This window comes from Meles meles, chromosome 13 (assembly GCF_922984935.1).
Source record: "Meles meles chromosome 13, mMelMel3.1 paternal haplotype, whole genome shotgun sequence".
NCBI classification, from domain to species: domain Eukaryota; kingdom Metazoa; phylum Chordata; class Mammalia; order Carnivora; family Mustelidae; genus Meles; species Meles meles.
In genome coordinates, this window is record NC_060078.1 from 80,013,435 (window position 1) to 80,031,878 (window position 18,444).

Consider the following 18,444-nt stretch of genomic DNA (forward strand, 5'->3'; position numbering starts at 1 on the left):
ATTTCCACAAATGTCACATGGGGAGAGCTCAACCACCTTCTGCAAAGTAGCATCTGCCCCCTCTGCATCCCCGGTCCCCAGGGATGGCACTCTGAAGTGCTTGCTGGAGATTACAGGAGAGGAAGTATGTTATTGTGAACACCCGGCGAAATGAAATCTCCTTCAGATGGGGAGACAAACCTAAGAGACTCTTAACCATAGGACTCAAACTGAGGGTCAGGGAAAGGGAGGCGTGTGGCGGGACGGGGTAGCTGGGTGATGGGTACTAAGGAGGGCACGTGACATAATGAGCATTGAGTGTCATATGCAACTGATTACTGAATTACTGAACTCTACCTCTGAAACCCATAATACCTGATATGTTAATTAACTGAAAATAAATAAAAGTAAATTAAATAGAAAGAAAGAAATCCTCTTAATAAAGACAAGGTACACTTGTCAGTCAACACTATTCTAAGAATGCAAAAATACCATGGCAGTACTTTGACCCCCTCTGGGGCCCAGAGAGTGACAGCACCCCTAAGTGATAAAACAGAGTGGGAACTCTGGACTCCTGACCCCAGAGCTAGCATTTCCCACCATGCCGGGCTCCTCCTTCCAATTCTCTCCGAGGGCCCTGGCTGGGTACCTTGGGGTGAGAGTAGGGGTGGTGCTCCCACCAACTGGAAAAATCCTTACCAGGGCCTAGGAAGGCTACCTGCTCATGCGTCTGGCGCCTTCAGCTTCTTCTCACACTGAGCTCCCTCTCTCTACTCCTGAAACACCAGCCTCTTTGCAGCCTTCAGCTCATGTGCTGTTCCCTCCTCCTGGAGCACCCTTCCATTCATCTCTGTCTCATTAACTCCCACTAACCTTGCAAATCTCAGCTCTGGCATCTCCTCTTTCGGCTGTCCTGAACTCTCCACCTAAATCAATGCCTCCTTTGGTGGGCTCTGATAACACCCATCTTAGGTCAAGTTGCCTCTAAGCAGAGCTTGATGCAGGGGTTCAGATGCACATCATATATTGGGGAAGGGCTCTAAAGGGAAAGCGGAGGGAGAAGCAGGATAGGGCAGAGGAAGGAGCTAAGTAAGGCTGTCTTCCCTCTTAGCCAGAGGCTGGCTCCGTCTGATCCCATGGGGAGCTCTGCAGTGGGAACTACACACATCATTATCCCCACCTTGGGAAAAGAAGCCACCTTTTATACTGCTGGTTAGCCTCTGGCTACAGATAGACCAACTGGGGTGTGAGAACCAGGCTTCTAGGAGCAATGTTCCAGAGAAGGCATCAGCTATGAGCCATCGCAGTCAAGAACCCCACAGCTGGGAGAGGGGTGTGCCTGCAGGAAGAAGGCCTGGGCGGGGCACCAGCAGCTCCTACTGTCGGTCCACACACCTGTGCTGTGCAGCACCACGAGCATGTAACATATGCTGGTCTATTAGCAAGGGCAGGGACTATGTCTAGTTTTGCTTCCTGCTCTGTCTCTGGAGTCTGGTGAAGAATAAGCCATGATGAATGGGTGAATGGACATACTAGTGAGTCACTGAATGACAAACAGACAAAAATTAGAGAAGGGACAGGGGAAGGATACTTAGTTTGGACTTTAAAGAAGCAAATCGAAATACCAAAAACATTTAGTGGACTGAGTGCCAATTAATGAATCATTTCAGACCGTTCTACGGTCTTCCTTCCCCGCCCCCAAAAAAGATTCTTATCAAGAAAACATTTAATCTTCAAACAATCCAAAGGCCACATTGGGTCCAGCCAAGAGTACCGCTCTCTCCATCATCTTCTGGGGCGATGCCTGCTGGGAGTATCATTCATTTTTCATGTACGTGTTCCCCTCAGGTCCAGAAAGTCAAAACACCAAAACGCTCAGAAAGGCCAGAGGGAGACCTGGAGGACCCAGAGGCATCTGACATCAGCCTGATGTCACCTCAGCACCAGTCCCGTTTCTGTGGGTCCGAATGTCATAGCCGGTGACCTCCAAAGATGGCCCCTTCTGAAGGGGCCTGACTACGGGTCTGTAAAGATCTTGATTGCTCAGAAAAACTGCTGCCATCACTTTTAAGAATGTGAAGTCTGATTTGGCAGAAAGATAAGATGTTAAAGGGGGAATGAAGTTTTACGAAATATGTGAGGAAAAAGCCAAAGTTCTGGAAAAGAATGTTCCATCCCAACCCTCCACAGAAGTCGGCCATTGGTTGCAAGCCTTCTGTCTCCCACAGAAACCTCTCTGGAGCCTCCATCCCAACACCGGAGCAAGAGTCAAAGACCAGGGACCATGGCATGGTGACACCCTCAGCCTCACTGCATCCCCCCCCCGAACCGTGTGCCAGATCCACGCCCTTGACACACGTCCCCATGCAGCTCTGGGCAGCCACCAAAGGCCCAGATGCAGGGCAGACGTTAAAGCTCTGAGAGTCTGACTCCCCAGGGGTCTGACATGTGGGGAACAGAAACCCGGAGGCGTGGCAAAGGGGCAGAGAGCACAGGTAGAGGCCCTGCCACCTCCTCTAGGGGGCGCACTTCCAGCTCATCTAGGGCCGTGAGATCTGGTCCCAGCCCACTGCTGCCGGACTCCCCCAGTGCACGGACAAGGACCTGTCCTCGGGTGACCTACGTCACCTCTGGAGGAGCCACGTTCCCTCATCAACAAGACAAGTACCTCCTTCCTATGGGCTCTATGGGGGGGAAACAAACAATATGCATCAAGCGCTCGGGGCCTTGTCCAGCGTGCAGCAACCACCAAACAGAAGCCACTGCCTGTCCTTCTGTCGCGGATTCGCCATCGAGCCCCCGCGCATCACAGAGCGCCATCCCAGCGGCTGCAGAATCCCGGCTCACACGTGGGGCCTGATTCCCAGCCTGCAAGGCGGCCTCCTCGTCGGGATTACGACACAGGACCTCAGCAACTTGCCACTGAGGGGAGGAAGCGTGCAATGAACGTGACTTTACAGATGGGGACAGAGCGGAAGTGGACTTCAGGGCGAGGTCCTCCCCAGACCCATCCTCTCTCACCGCAAGAAAGGCTGCAGGCGGTCGGCAGGGATGAGAGAAGACCGTCCAGTGGAAGAAGCCTGCCAAGGAGGAGATCAACAACTCCATCTGGGCTGCGTGACAAAACTGAATTCCTTAAAAGTAGCCAGCAAAGTGCCGATGCGGGCCACATGTTCTATTCTGGTCTATGGTGGTAAACATCATGCTTCTGGGTTGATAGGAAACTATTTTTCCCCTCTCTATACAAGGAGCTTACAGTAGCAAACCCCCCCCCCCGGGAACTGAAAAAATTCTTTGCTGCATATTTGCATTTTCCCCAGGAAATTCCAGCCCCACGGCTTCTGTGCGGGAGTCCGTCCAGGGCCCGAGGCTCCTCTCCTGCCTCTTGCTAAGGAACCTGCAAGAGAAGGACGGCCTCTCCTGAACACATGGCAAGTTCTCAGGGGCTGCCCAGAAAGGGCTTTCTAAAGCCCCACAACACAGGCACGTCAGCAGAGAACCCTTTCAAGAGACGGCCAGTGGGATGGCGCAGGTGGACGGGAAAGCCCCAGCAGCAGGGGTTAGAAATGAGTGCTCCGTGTGGCAGTGCACAGGCCAGGGGCCATGACACCAGGAGGGAACAGCCTGTGTCTCATCTGGTTCTGAGAAAGTCAAGGGACTGGCAGAAACAGGAATCAAGGGAGCAGGCAGATCCTGAAAGGCAGGTTGAATGGTTGAATGAGACGTTTGCCTCCGTTCATCAGTGACCTTGAAGGTCTGGGATGGAGAGGGGGGCACGAGTGCAGCACTGTAAATACTTTTTTACCAGGATCAGACCAAAATCAACCAGTCAACCAATCAGTCTAAAGCGTTCCCCTCCCTGCTCAGCTGTGTCTTCCCTGGGAAACTAGCTGGCCATCCTCTGCTCCTCTGGGCCAGCCTTTTGTGCAACTGGGGTCTCCCTCAAGGGCCCAGGCCCTTCCTCTCTTCCCTTCCACTCCCAACCTCTAATGCACCAGCAGACACCTTCCTGACTTGCAACCAAATGAGAAGCCCTTTGCTTTTCTAGAACCAGCACAGTAAGAGCAGCAAGTGCAGACACGCAGGGGTCTGGGCAGGGCGCCATGGGCACTGGCCCGTCTCGGTCTGGCTTCCAACTGGAAAGAGCCCGAGATGCAGCCTTGGGTGCTAGTGTGTATCTGGGAAGGGATTTCGTGAAGTTCAAGTAAAGAAATGGAAGGCGAAAGAAAAGGAAGGAAAGTCCAGTAATGCGGGCCACATGCAGAGCAGGACCCATGAGGACTTGGCCCAGCTGGGGTCTCTGGGAAAGACAGTGGAAGGTGCCCCCGAACCGTGTCTCTGAGCACAGGAGACTGGAAGTTGGCCCGTCACATCTCTGGGTGCATGGCTTTATCCTCCTTCCCATGTCACAGTGAGGAAGCCGAGGCCTGGAGAAGTCACCCGTGCCCATGAGTGGCAGAGCCAGACTCTAGTCTCCGCTCTCTCTGAATCCTGAACAAACTGCCAAATAGCCACACGTGGTTTGCATGATCAAGCATCCCATAAAAATCTGGGACACCGGAGTCTTAAATTAACATTCTGGAGGTGTACTGTGCCCCTCCGACCGTTCTATGATGCCTGCATGTGTAGCCAACTGGATGCCAGCCAGTATGGACGCTAGCCCTTCCTCCGGGCCATCCAAAGATACCCTAATTTCATGGGTTCCATGATCCCAGAGTGGTAGCTATGGTGGGGGACCTCGAAAGGCCACAGCGGGCTGAGCTACGGCTGGAGATGCCAAGCCTGAGTGCTCAGGCTCCCTGACCTCGCTGGGGATACCCAAATGAGAGCCTCATCTCCACACTCCCAGCTGCCCTTGTCCTGGCACTGAGGGCCCCCTGTGCCATGAGATCTGGCAGCCATGGACACCTGAGGCCACTGGAGAACATGATGGCTGGTTTTAAGAACCACGGCATCCAGCCCAGCTTTCCCTAACAAGGGAGTGTCTTCAGGCCCACGCACAGATGCTGGCTTCTGGAACTACGGGCACAGACCAGGGATTGCCAGCATGAATAGTTGACTTTGGAAAGCGTCTTGGAAAGAGAGGTGGTGTCTTAGAAAGCTGCTTGCCCATGCACATCAAGCAAGCTTTTTTTTTTTTTTTTTAAGATTTTATTTATTTATTTGAAAGAGAAAGAGACAGTGTGAGCACGAGCCGGGAAAGAGGCAGAAGGAGAAGCAGACTCCCAGCTGAGCAGGGAGCCCGATGCCGGAGCTCCATCCCAGGACCCCAGGATCATGACCTGAGTCAAAAAGCAGATGCTTCACCTACTAAGCCCCGCAGGTGCCCCTCAAACAACATTTTTTAATTAAATGTCCTTCCCCCCAGGACTCTGGAGTTTATCTGGACAAACACTTTGGATTTAACTCTTCAAGCGCGCGTATAATATCCCGAGGTAAAGAGTTCTTGCTGTTTGTTCACGAGTGCCGATGGCGCCGGGACCGCCTGTAAAATACACAGCGAAGTCCTGACACGCACGTTCCCTGGATCTTCACCCTCCAGCTCGGCCCGAGAGAAGACACTTCCCTCCGAAGGCCACACGCAGCAAGACACTCTGAAGAGTGACCAGCCAAAGCTCAAAAGTGAGGCCCCTTCCCACAACTGGCCGGCAGCTCACAACAGAAGGGCTTTGTTTCCAATCACATAGCTCCAAATACAAGTCTTGGGTTGTTTCGCCCAGCGACAGGGGCACAACGCAGTACAAAACGCAAACTCGCTGCTTCTGGGCACAGACATTCAAACAAACATGGCTCGCCGCCCACTCTGCAAATTCCACGGCTCGGGACTGTGGACCAGGCCGGCGGGTGTGACGCGGGCGTGCCCATACCCAAAACAGTGGTGCATTCTTGCCCGTCCTGGAAGAAAGCAACAAACAAACAAACAAGCAGGAAACCAAAAGCAACCCAAGACCCAAAAGGAATAGGAGGAAGAAAAAAAGTCTTTAGATCACGTACCCAGAGTGTCAGTCACCGGACTGTTTGTTTCTCACTACCCTTGGGGGAAAAAGACAAAATGACTTTCACTCGTTATAGTTCCTTCTGTGTTCCACTTTATTTTCTACCAAGAACATGGCCACAAACCAAGCTTGTCAATTTGGGGATGACATACAAAGGTAAGTACACCCCTCATCCACCCACATGCCAAAAACGTGCTCCCCATCTTATTTCTCATGCTGGGCTAATGGAAAGCGGGGACCTGGGACTCAGTCTCTGGCTCCCAAAGCATTCCAACTACAAAGACCTAGAAACTACTGAATCTGGCCGGCAATAGCCGAATGAAGGGAATTAGAAAAAAGCAGGTAGTCAGGCCTCTAAACAAGAAAGAACACTCTAGCAATCAGTACTGCTCATCCAATGAACGTGGCAGGAAGAGCCCATCGGTGGAGGTGTGTGAGCAGAGACTGCGCAGTCCAGTGCTGGAACCCCGCAGGGAACAAGAACTTGCAAGCAATGACCACATGGTTTCCTCCAAGTTCTGAAATTCTCGGACTAACTGATGTGCACAGTGAGGACCTCAGAAACTGTCCAAGAGTGAGTCCCACTCAACCTCAAAACGAGAGGTCCTCAGAGGTGTCTGAGTGGCTCAGTGGGTTAAGCATCTGTCTTTGGTTCAGGTCACGTTCCCAGGGTCCTAGGATCGCGCCCCACATCGGGCTCCCTGCTCAGCGGGGGGGGGAGCCTGCTTCTCCCCCTCCCTCTGCCCCCAACTCGTGCTTGTACTCTCTCTAGTGCTCTCTCTCTCTCTCTAATTTAAATAAATAAATAAATAAATAAGAGGTCGTCAGGTCTGTATCCCGACGCTAAGAGTGGTTCCAGAAACCTGTACGTGTGATAAAACCACAGAGAACACACACACACGTGCACATACAACCTGCTGAAATGTTTAGTATGTAATCCAGTTAATAGTGTCATACCAATGTCAACTTCCTGTTTTGAGACTGCGTAGAGCAGCAATCCTCAGCCCACTGGGGACACCTGCCAATATCTAGAGACATTTTCAATTGTCGCAGCTAAGAGGAGGGTGCTACGGGAGGCCAGGGGGTTGAGACCAGAGAAGCTGCCAAACATCCTACAGTGCACGGGACAGCCCCTCCTTGCCACCGCCAGAGCACACACAATTGGCACAAAATGCCCATAGTGCCAAGGTCCGGAAATCCTGTCCTATGTTTCCAGAAAGCATCATCACTGGGGTACACAGGACCTCACTGTACTATGTCTGCAATTGCCTGTGACTTTATAATTATTTCAAAATGAAAGCATTAGCAACTTCTTTAAAGATCCCACTCTGCTGAGCGTTTCAGAGCTCTACTTCTCCAGGAATCTGCTGGCCCTTCATGGAAAAATGCAATGGTCTCAACTAACCCAAGGACCCAGCTGCCCGAGCCACCTCCAGGAGACTGTCGACATGGGCCGTCTCCGCTGCACATTTCTCATGTGTTGGCATTGCAGAAGAGCCACAGGTCAGGGCCAAATTCACACCAAGATCAAGTCCCCAGTGTCCTCGTTTCCTTAAGCAGACCTTCCTCTGGGATTGAGACAACACTGCCTCCAGAGTCTGTCCTGATGCAACACAAGAGCCTATGCTGACAAAGCACGTGATGGATTTTAAAGTAGTCACAGACACATTTACCTTCTTATCTGTCTTTAAATCCAAGCCCTCACTCCCAGGTTGGTCCTGCAGAGTCTGATGCACGGCACACGCACATCCACCCCGTGAAGCCAGGTCCGGAAGCCCACGCTACACACCCCGGGCTGCTGTACAAGGTTCCTTCCTCCCGCTATGCCGCCCCACGACCTGATGGCACCTGGGAGACAGTCTGATGCCAAGATGGAGCTTCTCAGCATGGTGTCCCTGAACACAACCACCCCCGAGTCCCCTGATCGAGTCATTGTTAAACCAGTCTCCTTCACTTAAGAGTCTAGGGTAGAAGGTTCCATTGGCCAAACACCCCAAAACATGGGGGGGGGGAGAGGTCAGGAGTTTTGAGTGGGGATAAATGTCCCACTTTGCTTGTCTTCGTTGGCGGGCTCTGAAAAGCCCACGCAAGTCATTAAAAAGAGTGGCGGGCCTGGGGCGGCAGCTCTCCCAGGAAGCCTCAAAGCTGAGTGTCTGGAATTTCCAAGGACCTTTTTCCATTTGGGGATTAGCGATGCGGCCTCAGCACAACGGCGATCCCTTTTCCAGAGCCCTCCAACTTCTGTGCGGTCTGCAGGGGCAGGGGATGACCTGTGCGTCCAAGCCCCAGGACCTCATCCAGCACCTGGCATTGAACAGGTTCTCGGTAACCACCTGCCGAACGAATGAAGGGCTCAGAGATGGACAAGCTGACACACACTAGAAGCTTCTGTGGAAAAGCTTCTAAAGCAAGTGACCAAGTAAAGAGAGGTGACGGGCGCAGGCGTCCTTTGCCGACGAAGACACCAAGTCCCAGGAAGCTGAGTGCTGAGCCCCCACACCCGGGTATGACATGTGATCTTCAGACTCAGCCTGAGGCTCCTTCCACACTGCCCCTGCCCTCCCCCCAGCAAGTACCAGAACCCCGCACACGTGTCTCCCCCGCACCCCGGCCAGCACCGCGCTAATCACCCAGCAGATACTAAAAACCAAAAACACACGCAAATCTGATTCAAACTACCAAGCAAGAAAGGCCTTGAGTTAAAAATAGGCACAAAAGGGCTTTCCAATCTCCCAAGCCGGCAAGGGACACTAAGTTACTTCAACTGCCAGTGCCTACCGTCCCTCATCTGTAAAATAAAACACCCGGCCCTCCGCGCCACTGAAAGAATCAGCCCAGACAATTGTACATAAAGCTCCTAACAGAGTCCCCAACAGATGTCCCACAAACGTGACTGTCTCTTCCCTCCTGCTATTCAACCACTATGGTTTTACACATCTTGATTCCCATAATTCCCCCAGAAGATACTGGAAATTCTGGATGGTTCTGTTTGGGGTTACACAACTCACAGAAGTGCCTGCCCGTTGGCAGGGTCGCTCGCACACTGGGGCACGGCAGGACACCGCCCCCACCTGCACACATGGGTCCACACATTCAAGAGATCTGTGTCCCCACCTCCTCCCCTCTCCCGCTGCCTCCTGCTGACTTTCTGAAGAGTTTAACCAAACAAAGGCAACTCCTCCGGGCCAGGAGCCCTGTAATGGTGCCACCAGCCCTGGATCTCCTTTCAAGGAAAGCCATTACAAGGCCAGAGAATTTGGCTACAATCCTGCTCACTCCCCGACCCTGAAATACTAGGACCAGGGCCTCCTGCGATTGGAGCAAAGAACATCTGAAACAATTAAGAGAAAAGGTTCCCCCTTCACAAGGAGTGAAACGGAATGGAAGTCATTTGCCAAGACAGAGCGGGCAGAGAGGCGTGGTTGGGAGAAGGGTGTGCGGAGCGATGGAAGGCGGGCGCCGCGGGCTGCCAGGCGCCGCTGGGCTTTCCCTCCACCTGGCACAGTAGCGTCCCCAGCAGAGGCTCTGCCATCCTGCCCCAACTGGGCAGAGACTCCGGGACCCACAGAACGCGGGAGGGAGGGAGCTGAGAGGCGATGCTGGCTGGGTAGAGGCCCACTGCCGGGCTTTCCCCCAGAAGGCGGTTGTGCCAAAGCCAGCCGGCCCTTCACTGGGCCACCCCCTAAATTCACTCCCAAGAAAACGCCCTGTAGTAAGACCTGAAGGGGCGCCCGGCGGAAAGTGCCTCTGCCCAGCCCACTTCAGACCTGGGCCACCAGCTCCCCGGGCAGCTTCCCTGCGGCCCAGCTCCACCTCCACCTGCGGCGGATGCCGTCCGGGGACGGGCCGGGAAGCTCCACGCCGCCAGAGGGATGCGCGACTCAGTCCGGGGGGGTGGGGGTGGGGGCGACGCGATGGTGGGTGCGCGGGCTCGGGCATCGCCGACACGCACGGGCCTGGAAGGCAGCGGTCCCCACCCGCAAGCGGGCAGCCGCTGGGGGAGGCGCGCGGTCACGGGCGCCCCCTCGGGCCGCCCCGCGCACAAAGTTACTTACCCGGTGGAGGCGTCTCCGGGACCAACTTGTCCCTCTTAGGAGCTTTCTTGAGCTTGGTCGCCTTCTTGGGAGGCCTGGGCTCGGGCGGGCGCGGCTCCCGCTCCCCGTCCCGGGTCCCCGCGGGCAGCGGCGGCGAGAAGGGCTCGGGCTTCTGCTCCCGGCGCCCGTAGTAGGGCTCCCGGCTCCAGGTCTCTTGCACGTAGTAGTCCGGGACCTGGAGGGCTGCGCCCTGGGCGCCCACCCCGGCCAGGACCACCGCCAGCAGCGCGAGGGCCAGTGCCAGCGCGGCGGCCCCCCGGCGGGCCATGCCCGCTCCGCCCCGCGCCCCGGGCAGGGTCACGGGCGCCGGGAGCGCCGGGTGGGCGGCGGGCGCGGGTGGCGGCGCGGGGCAGGGGTCCCGGGATGGCAGCGAGGCGCACGGGGCGCGGGAGGCAGCCGGCCGGCGGCTCGTGTGACCGGCCGGCGGGGCTGGGCCGGGCCGGGCTGGGCCGGGCCGGGGGCGGGCGCAGGGGGCCGGCCCCGCCCTTCCGTCTGCCCTCCCTCCCGGCGCTGACCCTGCGGAGGCCTGCCCTGGAGGCAGGTGTTGGAGGCCCCTTCATCCCATCAGAGGTCTCCAAGCCTCGTCCCGGCCTGCTGCCCCGACGCCGGTCGCTGAGCTGCCCGGCTAGGCGCTTGCTTCCGCAGAGTCTCAAAGGAATTTCTATCTAGGAGGAAACTCGAGCCGGTTCCCAGGTTGGAGAAGCGCGACCCGCCAGGAGAAAGGATTTGCCCTTGTTCTAAAGCCAATTAAGGACGGAAGCCTAGCTTCCAGCTCTCCCCACCGCAGCTCCGACCCTGGCTCCGCACCTGGTTCCGCACCGGACACGGTTCTCCACTGACCATGCAAACCTTTCGCTCAACTCGACTGTGATCCTATTTCGGGAACTCTGAATAAGGAATTCCTGAGCCCCGGGTTCCGCAGGGCTCCAAGGAGTAAAGTTTCCGTGAGAGCGGGGCCCTGGTGACCCTGGAGGGCCCCAGGCCCTGAGACAGGGAGTCTGTTGTACAAGAGAGAGAAGCCGCAGTTACCCTAGGGCTGCTGAACTCAGAGTCACCGAGGTCGTTCCGTTACATCCAAAGCACAGACTCCCGCGGGAGGGTTTTCTAGTTGGGGGGGCCGGGAGCTCAGCCACTTTTGAGAAAGCACCTCCTCTCCTGGACCACTTTGTTTCGGTCCTTCAGGTTGGGATTGGGGAAACGAAGCCTGCATTGGTTTCCTCTTGCTGCTGTAACAAAGTCCGGCACACTTAGTGGTTTAACACAACCGCTGTGTATTATCTTCAAGTGTGAGCCATGTCACTGGGCTAAAATCAGCAGGCTGCGATTGCCAGGGGAGCCTCCGGGGCAGAACCTGCTTCCGGGCTCCCGCTGGGTGCTGGCCCAGTTCCCTTCCACCAGGGGGGAGCACCCGGTCCTGAGAACTTGCCGGCGGTCAGCACCCTGCTCTCGACTCCCCCTGCCTGTCTGTATTCCTTCTTATGCTTTCCATGAGGAGTTCTAGCCGCTTCTCCCTGGTCCTTGTGTGTGGGCGTGACACCTCAGAGCCAGCGCGGGCAGTCTGAGTGTCGTTCCCCACCCCGCCCCAGGGCTTCAGAGCTCTCTGACCTCCCCTTCTGCCACATTTGCCTCCTTCCGGTTGGAGGAAGGGCTCGTGTGATAAATCGGGCCCACCCAGATCACCCAGGATAATCCCCTGTTTAGGGAACTTCAGTCACACCGGTACAATCCATTTGGCCATATAACCTAGCTAGCATTTGGCTGGGGAGGTTTTTGAGGGCCATTCTGCCTACCGCAGGGACAGACTGACTCTCGACCCTAGGTCGGGCTATCACCTGCCCAGTCCTTGGGGCCCTGACATCCCAGGATACCACTGAGCTGAGTCGGGGCATCCGGGCACAGCCTCCCCATTTCCCTGGAGTCTCACTTTTGAGCCCACACAGTGGGCTGGCCTTGGGCCAGGCCAGCTGCCATCCTCTACAACCCGCCTCTCCATTCGCCACCTCGCCTTCTCTCATTGTCTTCACACAGTCCGCTTAACCAGGCCATCCTTAGTGCAGATCTGGGGTCCCAGGCTGTGGACCAAAGAGAATGGCCAGAGTGAGAACAGGAGGCTACAGATTGAGGCAGGGCCCTGCCCTGTCTCCAAGGGCCAGGAAGCCTTGGACGTATCAACAGCCTCCACACCTGCAGAAAATTCTGGAATCCAGAACCAGCAGAGGTCTCCAAAGTGACAGAGCAGAATGGCCCCTTTACCCTCTCTCCACGTAGGCCTGGTCTGGGCCCGGTTCATGACCCCCTGTGGATCTTTGCCCACCTTCGCCCATGATATATCCCCAGGGCTCACCCACGTGGGACTCTTTTTCTGAAGCCATGCCCTCCCAACAACAAAACAGGGCTTCAGTGGCAAAGCCCAAGCCGGAGCAGGTGAGGCCCTCAGAAGTTACAGCTAGCTCTATGAAGCATAACCAAGGGAATCATGTCGAATCCTCCATAAGGGGCCCAGAGCCCCTCCAGACAGGGCGGCACCGCGCACCACCTCCATCGGAGACCCCCAGAGCCGGCTAACCTTGCAGGGACCCAAGCCCCGCCCCAATGTTATGAGAGGTGGACTTGAACATGGGCGTGTCCAGGAAGCTCCTCCAATCATTCTGATACTGTTAAAACCTGAGACTGAACTTCTCTCTCCCATTTTACAGAGGAGGAAACTGAAGCCCCGACTCACCCGGGAACACATAGCAAACTACAGCCAAGACTAACCTTTATCCAATAATTAAAGTCAGGCAGTATGAATCTTGGTAACCCCAAACACGTAAGTTCTAAAAACATTTTACTTTCCTGGCACCTCTTAGCCAAATAAAATAACACACACCTACTCTGCAGTGTCTGGGTAATGTTCAGAGAAAGCCCCCACTCCAACGTGAGCCTCAACACATCCCTAAAATCAGGAAACAGATCCCGTTAATCACTGCTCTCCCTGGGATGGCTGGCTTGTTTGTTTTCCACAGAGAGACACATAATTAAAGCAAGCAGAACAGAGAGAACAAGAATTGATCTCATCGACTGCCAATTCTCCCGACACATTAGCAGCCTCCTGCTGGGTTCCTGGAGCTGCTTTTGTCTCCCTCCGATTCTCTCCTTCTGGGGCTGATCACCTGGAAATGGGCTGGGCACAGGCAGCGTTCAGGAAGTTTAGAAAGACAGGATGGCCAAGCTTACTCCCATCCTTCATCCCCAAGCCTCGCCCTGCTTCTCAACCCGACCATTATCTAGCCCAGAGACTCTGCTCACCCTTCAGCACCCCGAGATCAGGACTTTGCCCCATTTATGCTTTACCTTCTACTGCATTTGACAGCTCAGGAACTCCTAGTGCTTCTCGCCGCTGTGTTCTTGAACTCACCTCTTCCTCCGTCCCTCCAACTTTCCCATTGTTCAGAGCTGCCAGCCAGATTGTTGGAACACACACTTAGCAGGCCCCCTTGCCTCTGGCCTCTCTGACTTGCTGTCTCCCCCAAAGGAGAGGCTATGGAGAAGCTCCCTGAGACACTCACTTGTATGGCTGCTGTCCTACTGGGACCAGAGAGCTTACCAATCTCACGCAGTCCTGCCACATAGGATTCAGGTTCACCTGCTCACCCACACTTGGCCCTCCTGGTTTACCCATGGCCCCAAACAATAAGGCATCCTCTTCATTTCCCCTTACATGGTGTTTATTAGCTCTTTATAAAACAGCAGTCATCCTAACCTGCTAATTTTACATCCTCCACAGAAATAAGAAAGTACAAGAAAGACAGAAACTTCTCAATAAATTCTTGTTGAATGCCTAATCTTGGCTAAGCGTTTTTTGTAGCATTGTCGAAGACTGCTTCTTTTTGAAGTGAGACCTTTTTGTTCTCAACCTGATAATTTGCTTACTTAGCTTAAGTCTGGGATCCTAACAAAAGTCTGGGACCCTAACAAAAGGCTGTTGGCATCTCCTGAGAGTGTAAGTGGAGCTTGGTTAAGTGCTAACGTTTCCTGGACATTTGCCATGCTATAAAACCAAACCTTCCAGCAGGGTCTAGCAGCTGCAGACAACTTAGAAACCAGAATGGCAGCTCAGAATCCCTCCTGTTTTATCTGAGTTTTTAAAATGGTGCTCTTTAGGGGCGCCTGGGTGGCTCAGTGGGTTAAAGCCTCTGCCTTTCGCTCAGGTCATGATCCCAGGGTCCTGGGATCAAGCCCCACGTAGGGCTCTCTGCTAGGCAGGAAGCCTGCTTCCTCCTCTCTCTCTCTCTCTCTCTCTCTCTCTGCCTCTCTCCCTACTTATGATCTCTATCTGTCAAATAAATAAAATCTTTAAAAAAAAAATGGTGCTCTTTAAAGTCAATCCATTGTTTGCTTCAGTTGAGAATCTGTTATGGACATTTCTGTTAAGGAAGGTAAGTCCATGTTTATTTACTCCTTCCTTCGTTCCTGAGACTCAGGATTCCCTTAAGCCAATCTCTGTTACACAACATAAATCTGTACTTGTCAAATAATCCTCAAAGACCTTACAGAGCTAATAATTTTTCCAATATTTATGAGTCGCATGGCAAAGATTTATGTTAAGCTGCTTGACAAGGAACAATAGAATGTACAGGTCCAGAGAACATTCTGTTGAAACAAATGTTGTCAAGACATCAATACTTTTATAGCATTTTTCATAACGGACTCTTCACACCTGCTCATTTCCCTAATTATCCCCGAGACTTTTACACTCAGAGAGAATGAAGATGGAAATGTGGGGTTTTTTTGTTTTTTCAAGATCAGTAATTTGAAAAATTAGCTGCTATATAAAGAAAAATACATGCTCAGGCACAGTTGTTGCTAAAAATATAGTCTTGAGATAGATGCTCACAGAGAGAGATACTAAGTTGTTATGGCAACTATGATTATAATTACGAAGCTGGAGGGTTTTTCCCGTTCATTACTGTGTTGAGATGTGGTGGTTTAAATGACAGTGCCCTTTGTAATGTCCTCAGTCTCATTATGACATAATTACCCATTTCGTATTTAATTTTCAACATGTTTGTTCTTACTCCTATGCTCTGTAGATTTGGCATCGGCTGATAAAGCCTTATTCTTAGTTCGTGGGTCCCCCTGCCACCCAGATCCCTTCGTTTTCATTTTGACCTGGGGAAACTGGCTCTGGCTTGCAAGTCCATTTGTAAACATAAGATGCGGTAGTGAAACTGTTAAGAAACCATGCTCACGGACACCTGGGGAGACACCAAACTCACAACAGCCAGAGGTTGCTTGCCAGCCGTGAAAGTCAGCATTTCCTGGTCACCTACTATGTGCAAGAGAACGCGCAGATATGACTGATCTAAGCTTTATGCTGGTTTTTGTCTGTTTGCACTCCGTCCAATCCCCATCCCTCTCAGCCCTCTGCATCCTGGAGCTTGACCTTGACAGGCTCAGTATCCCTGCCCTCTGGTTTCTGATTGGGTATGGTCAATGCAAGGTGCTGGCAGGAGAAAGGAGAGAGAGAGAGATCTGGGCACCTCTTACCCTTTCCCAACGTTTCCCCATTACTCCCTTTGGCCCCAGGGATGCTGCTGGTGGCTCCGTCTTTGCTGCTGCCCGGAAGCCCCCCACCCCCCACCTGCCCAGCTCCAGTTTCTGCAGGCTAGTGGGCAGGGTTAACCTTAAAAAATAAAACTGCCAGTTAGTCACCAGCAAAACATCGGTTTATTCACGAGTAGCAGAGTGCAACGTGGAATAAGCTATGGCAAAAGCACAGGCAAGTCCAGAGAACAAAGGAGAGGAATGCTCTTTTATAGAGGAAAGGGGATGTTGGAAGAACTGTTAGAAATGAAATGTCCGTTGGAGCTTTGAAGTATGGTGGCATTTCATTGGCTGATTGGTGGCCATCTCTCGTTGGCTGGGCTGTTGCCAGGGAAGAAGGAAAAACTTTCTTCCTCCTGCTGGGTAACAAAATAGTAACCACTTGGCAAAGTCTGTCTCTTCCTTTTGGATTTGCAGTTGAGGACAAGTGGTGGGGTGTGAGCACTTCTTCTGCTGAACCCTGACTCCATTTTAAGGAGAGATCTCTTTATTAATATTCATAGCAGTAATGACTTCCTGCGGGCTTAAGCCTGATGTCTCTAGTCTCTGGTGCCTCAGTATTCTCCCCCATCCTGTAGCAGAGGGAACTGGAAATAGTTCGATCACTTGCTGATAGTCACCCACTTAACACGTGATTGAATCAGGAATTGAAGCTCCAACTGTCCACCTCCAAAACCTTGGCCTCCAGCATGCTCTTCACAATCTCAGGGCAAAGGGAATTCTGGCCCATCTCATGGTCCAAGATGCACTCAGGCCAAGTGCAGAGCAAGGGTGTAGCCCTAGTGGTGGTCATGAGAGGGTCTGGGGAAATCTCTTGCCCTTCCTTCCAATGGGATGGCTTAAGATCTAAGTTCCTCAAATTCAGAAATTCTGGAGCTGCTCCTGTGGTCACTTAATGCATGAAGAGAAGGAACACAACCTTTTCATTTGTATGAAGAGAAACTCAATGCAAAAGGCCAAGAAACTAAGCCTGGGAAGATGCTGCCCCATCCCACAACCAACTACCACCAGGCTCATGGGGCTGCCACACTTTGTCCCAAAATCAGAAGAAAGGGCTTGTAAGGCCCCGTCTCTCTCTCCCCTGTCAGGGTGCAGGGCTGTCTAAAACACCAATACCAAATGCAGTTGGTCTACAGACTCATGGAGGTCCCAGGGACAGAAAAGTCAACCCATACCTTTAGCCCATTCTCAGGCAAACAAACCCAAAACCAGGACTCTCACTGCAGTTTCTGCAAGAGGACATCCCCACATCTCCCCACATCCCTGAGCTTGAGAGCATAGAAACTGAAACTATAAGAAAGCAATGTGAACCTAACAAATTAAAAAATTTAATAAATTCCTAGAAAAAAATTAAAAATGCCAAAGTCGACACAAGAGAGAACCCAAACAAGAGAGAACCCAAAGTAAAAATAGGAGTCACCTAGTCTTTATAAAGTAGTTCCAGTGGGTTTACAAATGAATTTACCAAATGTTTTAAAAAGCCCAGATTCTCATCTTACAAAAGCTTTATTCTGGAAAACGTAAAAGGGAAAGCTTAGATCGTTTTATGTGGCTAATGTAATCTTGACTCTAAAACCAGAGAATGGCAACATAAGACTATAATGGGATCATTTCATGATGAACAGAGATGTAAAAAATCCTAAGTCAGATGTGAGCTAATTGAATCTAGTAGTTTATTTTTATATATGGTATAAGGAAGACTGTCTCATTGTAGGAATGCAAGGATAGTTCAACAGAAAAAAAAATATGTAATTCATCACATCAACAAACTAAAAGACAAAAATTATATAATTATGTGAATCAATGACTTGCCAATGAATTATCTAGATCAGAAAAGCATTTCTTAAAATTCAACACCTATTTCAGGGAGAAACCCTTAGCAAACTACAAATAAAAGGGAACTTTCTTATCCTGATAAAGGTTATACATCAAAAATCTACAGCAAGCGTGATAAGTAATGGAGTCAACTTAATGCATTCTCTTTAAGACTGGATTCAAGGCCAGATGTCCATTACCATTGTAATTGCTTCCTAAGTTCCTAGAAGCTATAGGCAATGCTACAGGAAAAGAAAAGGATAGAAAGTATGTAAATTTAAGAAGGAAAGAGAAAAAAATTCTTTATTATTAGAGATTAATTATCTGATCATTTCTCCAGGAAAGACCATTAGAATCATCAGACAAAACAAAATGTAGTTTTACAAGATAGGTTGATAAGAGATAATTTTTTAAAAAAAATCAGTAACATTTCCCTACACCAACAGTAACAAACTAGAAAACATAATACAAGATAAGATAAATTCACAATATTAGCTATTATGGCTGGAACTCTTTTGGAATTCATCTATCCAAGAATACAGGAGCTCTGCAAGGAAATAGTCTTGAAATTTAGTAAAGTTCATGGAGAATGTCCTGAGCAAATGGCAAGATACTCCATACTCTTTCATGGCCAACTCAGTATCTATAAAGATTCAATTCTCCCCCACACACCACCACACACACATATTAATCTAGAAATAAAATGATTATAAATAAGTTATATGCAAGAAAAATCCAGTTGGATTTTTTGAGAAATTCAATAAGCTTATTTTAAAATATATATGGAAGAAAGAAGTCTTAAAACAGCTAAAATAGCCTACATTTACTCAACTAGGTATTAAGACACCTTCAAAGCCACAGTTGAAAAAAAAGGAAAAGGGAAAAAAGGAATAGAATGCACGCTATGAGCACAAAACAAGCCACAGACTCATGTAGCAAAAGGGAGAGCTTACGGGCAGAGTTATGTGTAGTAC

General features: G+C 51.6%; 1 protein-coding gene across 2 annotated transcripts in view; it reads right to left on the bottom strand.

Annotated features, from left to right (window-relative positions):
• The window catches only part of CPXM2 (carboxypeptidase X, M14 family member 2), a 135,057-nt gene extending 124,595 nt beyond the window's left edge, over positions 1-10,462 (bottom strand). For both annotated transcript variants that reach the window (XM_046026166.1, XM_046026167.1), the window contains exon 1: positions 10,031-10,462. In XM_046026166.1, coding sequence (XP_045882122.1) covers positions 10,031-10,337 — 307 coding nt within the window. In that variant the 5' untranslated portion in view covers positions 10,338-10,462. The remainder of the gene's footprint in view (positions 1-10,030) is intronic.
• Between the last annotated feature and the right edge of the window lie 7,982 nt (positions 10,463-18,444).